Raw genomic sequence first — 4,551 nt, forward strand, 5'->3', positions numbered from 1 at the left:
ATTTTATTATATAATATAAATATAATATAAAACAAATATTGAATTTTTTAATAAACATATTTCCACAATTTTGTGAAAATATGTTTTTTAAAAAAATTTAATATTTGTTTTATATTATATTTATATTATATAATAAAATCGCGGTACAGACCTGCGGTACAGAATTAAAAAAATACAGAATTGCGACTCCCATGCATTTTGCAAAGCCTACATTTAGGCTCCCACTGAACTCTTGCTTGCCCACCGCTGTTATAAACTGTGGCACCGCGAACTTCTAGTCTGGTCTAGTACACCGATAGCGTTACTTGTTCATAAATGCCGTGTATTAAGTCGTATACCGAGCAAAATTTGTATCGTCCAAACAGGACGTATTCTAAAGCAGACGTATACTGAGGTACCACTGTATCTTATTGTAGCGCCATCTGATGAGCATAACTGAATTTAATTAGTATAGATGACTAACAAAGAACATTTAGTAACGACAGGCGTGTTTAATGGCAGTTTGTCGTCATTTTTATTGCTTTGTAGAAGATTTATTAGTTTATAAACAAGAGAGAAAATGTTATTAGATCGAGTTCAATGGTTTTTGCTCGTCGAACTGACTCGGGGCGAGTCTCAGTGATCTGTCACTACAGCAATTGAACCCGGATAACCCCTATAACAACTTCGTGAACAGCTTCTATTCTGTTTATATTTCAAAATTAAATCGCCTCGAGAAAATGAGAAAAAAAAATCTTTTGAATCTTTGCATCGAATCTTTATAGAATCTATTTTCTAACGTTTCATTGTTTCGAGATAAGAAATCTGCACGTGCATAGAAATTAGTCACTATTTTTTTTATAATAAAAAAAACGGTTTTAAACCTAATTAGTTCCGTCAGGATATAATTTCGAAACAAAAATTAACAAAAAAAAAAAGACGCCATTAAAATAGCAGTTATAGTTTCTACAATAGGGTAAGCTTGTTTACGCAGGAAATCAACTCACTAAAGTGTAAAGATCCCCGTTAAAAATCATGAATTTGAACAATAATAAAACTAATTAATTGTTAAATTAATGTAAAATATATAATTATATACGCAGTGGGAAAATGCTTAAATTATTTATTATGAAGACAAAATGAAGTCAGCCATATTTATTACATAGAACTTTAATGACAAAACGAGAATGATACATAAATTTATGAAAAAATAGATAAGATGCTTATATACATAAAGAAAAAAGGGTGGGAAATATCAAAAATCCCGTAACGAACACGTTAAAATTACGTATTCGGTACTTCAATCCCTTATAGAAATTACATAAATATAATTACAAAAGATATAAAAGTTGGCATTTTTTTTTTTCTGAATGTAAATCGAAACATCCGAAGTAAAATATAATTAAATAATTTTTTACAGTATTTTGTTAATTGTTACCCGAGTAAATACACAAATAATAAATAAATATGATTTTTTTGGCATGAAAAATGTTTTTATCCAATAGAATTTGACGAATCATTTTTATCGACTGATTTGCACCTATGAACGTAGGCTGAAATCGAAGGCTTGTCCATGTCTCGAACACATTCCAAGTTATCGGCACAATGGCAGCTATAGAAGAAAGTAATAAAGATTTAAAAGTTAATTATGTTATTTTATAAACAGTTAAAATATAAATATAAAGCATATAAATTAACAAAATAAAATAAATATTATTTATTTATCATTGTTTAACGCACAGTGCAGTGTAGTAGAGCCCAATGTTCGTTCATTTCGGGCTGACAATGGCAATGGGATCAGTGAAGCGCGAAGAGCGATGCCCCTACCCAATTATTGTAGAGTGAAAAATTACGTGATTAAATTATGATTATTGGATCAAATTCGAATCCGGATAAGCATATATAGACAAGACTGAACAGCTTGTCTACATGCTTTAATGTATTAAAAATCGCATAATATTGGTTTAGTAATATTTAAAATATTAATTAAAAATACTTAAAATTTTCGATTTTTAAAAAAAATAAACTTTAAAAATATATAGATTTAGAGTAGAAATTTTAAATATAATTTAATAATATAATATATAAAATGTTTGTCAAATATTTTAAAACAGATTATTTTTACAAATGAAACAAAAGGGACGTACATACAAGTGCAGAGTTAATGTGTTTCAATGGTTGTTACGCAAATTAACATTGAATGAATGAATGAATGGATGCAATGATTTTTGAATAACAAGCGCACGAAGAGGAAGTAAACTAAGACGACAGTATGGCAGCGTTTTTACTATATTAATATATTATTGTTACATCATGACATGCTTTAACGCTAATCCTTACACAAAGAAATATGCTACGAAGGAGAGAGCGATGCGAGATTACTAAAAATTCGTCGTTCATTTTAAGAGAATTAAAAATAATAATCAAAACTTTCGCACAGTTAATCGAAAACTGAGTTTTTGTTTATTTAAAACTATTTATTTAATTTAAATTTTGAATAAGTGAAGGGGAGAAGCTCGGTGATTTACGAAGATTACTTCGTTGTTCTGTAACAAAATTGGTGTTAAAATACAAATCTCGTGCGAAATTGACGAATGAAACGAAAGTTTACATTTTCTCAAATGTATTTCTGTTCATTTAAAAATAGTAAGAACAATGTTAATTATAAGATTAATCTTATAATTTCCTATTACAGGTTTAATCATATAGTATTGTCCTTAGACAATGAATAGAAACGCAGGATTAAAACTCATCTTATTTTTCTTTTATCATTAAACATGACAGGACTAAACATTTTTGTTGATGAGTTTCAACATTTCCAATGCTGTAACTTTTCTAGAACTAACTTCTTGTCCTTTTAATGCTTTGAAAATAAATCATTCTTTAAGAAAACAATACCTAAAAGATGCTACAATTTTTTCGATGCATTTCCATCCTTCTTTAACGGATTTTTCTCTAAGTTTTTGTTTTTTCACAAAACTTTCACGTCGTAAAATTTACTTTAAAGATCCCACTAAACTGCGTAATTTGCGATTTTTCATTTATTTTTAATCAATCAGTTATATACAAAACATACCATTTTAAAACCATTCTTTTATTTTAAAAAACGAAATTGTGTAGAACAATACTTACGGGCTAGGAAAAAAGTATTCGGGTCGATGGGTGTTTGGATCATAAATTTCCCAGCCGCATGGCGATGTCGATTGACAAATTTGTGACTCTTCTTCTTCGCTCGATGGTGACCTCTATTATAATAAATATATGTACTGTAATTCTTGTTAGAAAATGAAGTGAAAATATTATTTTTAACTAAATATTTTTATAGTTCAAGAATATTTAGAAGAATTTTTTTTTAATTTTACAAGTTATGTAGTAATAAAAACACAGTAATAAAAGACTATTTCAGACGTTAAACTGAAAACGCAAAAATTTAATATTTTTAAGCGACGCAATCTTTCACGTTTTATTCATTTTTCCAGTTTAATGGAGAAAATAACAAGCTCTTTCGTTGTTTCGCATATCTCGTGTAAAATTTCCCGTTTATAACGAATGACTCGCTGATGATCACGTTTTCAGATCACATTTTTGCGCAATGCACTTCAATTTAACATCTCTATACTCGCATATTTATCAAATTATCTAGTAGAAACGAAAAACACCGAACAAGACGTCATCGTGACAAGGTCACGGAGGAGAAAAAGTTTTCTTCCATGCCACTTTTAAATACATAAACTGACCGTGAACTATGTTCTTATGTTTTACACATGACAATTGCAATACGCAAAATACATCGCTCCGGTTTATCGTAACGATAACCCTTTATAAACTCTGCTTATTTGTAAATATTCCTTTGGCCTACGTCCGTTTTTATCGTAAGCGTTCTAACATATTTTTAAACTTGTCGAAAGATAAAGTGTTTCGTTCTTATATAAAGAGATTCTTAACCGGTAGATCGCGAACTACACTCGCGATTACTTTTCCCATTGTAAATAGAGTGGCCCGGTACAAAGGTTGTGGAATAGAAGTTTAGAATGTCAAGCTTAATTCCGTAACATCAATAGGTGATGAGGAGAGGAGAAACTCACCTTGATATAACGAGAGGAGGTCGGGATCACAAAAAGAGCACAAAAAATTAAAAAAAGACTCAACTTTGATCGGAGCATCATCTCGATTAGTCACTAGTTGGCTTAATGAGATACAGGACTCGCGCCTATTTATATAGTCACATAGTGAGACGTCCTCTGATTGGCTAAGAACGATGACAATCGGAGGATGGGACAATCTCGACTCCTCATTGTTCGTCCGTCTGCGCAGTAATATAAATAAACGTTAACACTTTTTAACGCATCCATTTTTTTTTTGTTATTAACATCATCGATAAACAATCAACAAACAGAGAGAGTTTGTTTACTTCAACACTCGCGCGTTTTAGCGCGAAGAGAAAACTTATTAAACGTCAAAATAAAGTGTGTTCGTCGTTCCAAACACGCGACAAATCAATTATTTTCATTTCAAACTGAAATATTTCGAGCTTTATAAAGCATAAAATCATTTTTGTTTAGATAATTGAAA

At 30.1% G+C, this 4,551-nt stretch overlaps 1 protein-coding gene across 1 annotated transcript; it reads right to left on the bottom strand.

Annotated features, from left to right (window-relative positions):
• Positions 1-1,131: 1,131 nt before the first annotated feature.
• On the bottom strand, positions 1,132-4,212 carry LOC111624816. The gene is made up of 3 exons (XM_023367770.1): positions 4,065-4,212; positions 3,112-3,224; positions 1,132-1,591 (listed from the first exon to the last, which is right to left on the bottom strand). The coding sequence occupies exons 1-3, from the start codon at positions 4,143-4,145 to the stop codon at positions 1,474-1,476; spliced, it is 312 nt and encodes a 103-aa protein (XP_023223538.1). The 5' UTR covers positions 4,146-4,212; the 3' UTR covers positions 1,132-1,473.
• Positions 4,213-4,551: the final 339 nt, after the last annotated feature.

The sequence above is a fragment of the Centruroides sculpturatus genome, unplaced genomic scaffold (genome assembly GCF_000671375.1).
Source record: "Centruroides sculpturatus isolate CEXI.00-Female unplaced genomic scaffold, Cexi_2.0 scaffold349, whole genome shotgun sequence".
Classification (NCBI taxonomy): domain Eukaryota; kingdom Metazoa; phylum Arthropoda; class Arachnida; order Scorpiones; family Buthidae; genus Centruroides; species Centruroides sculpturatus.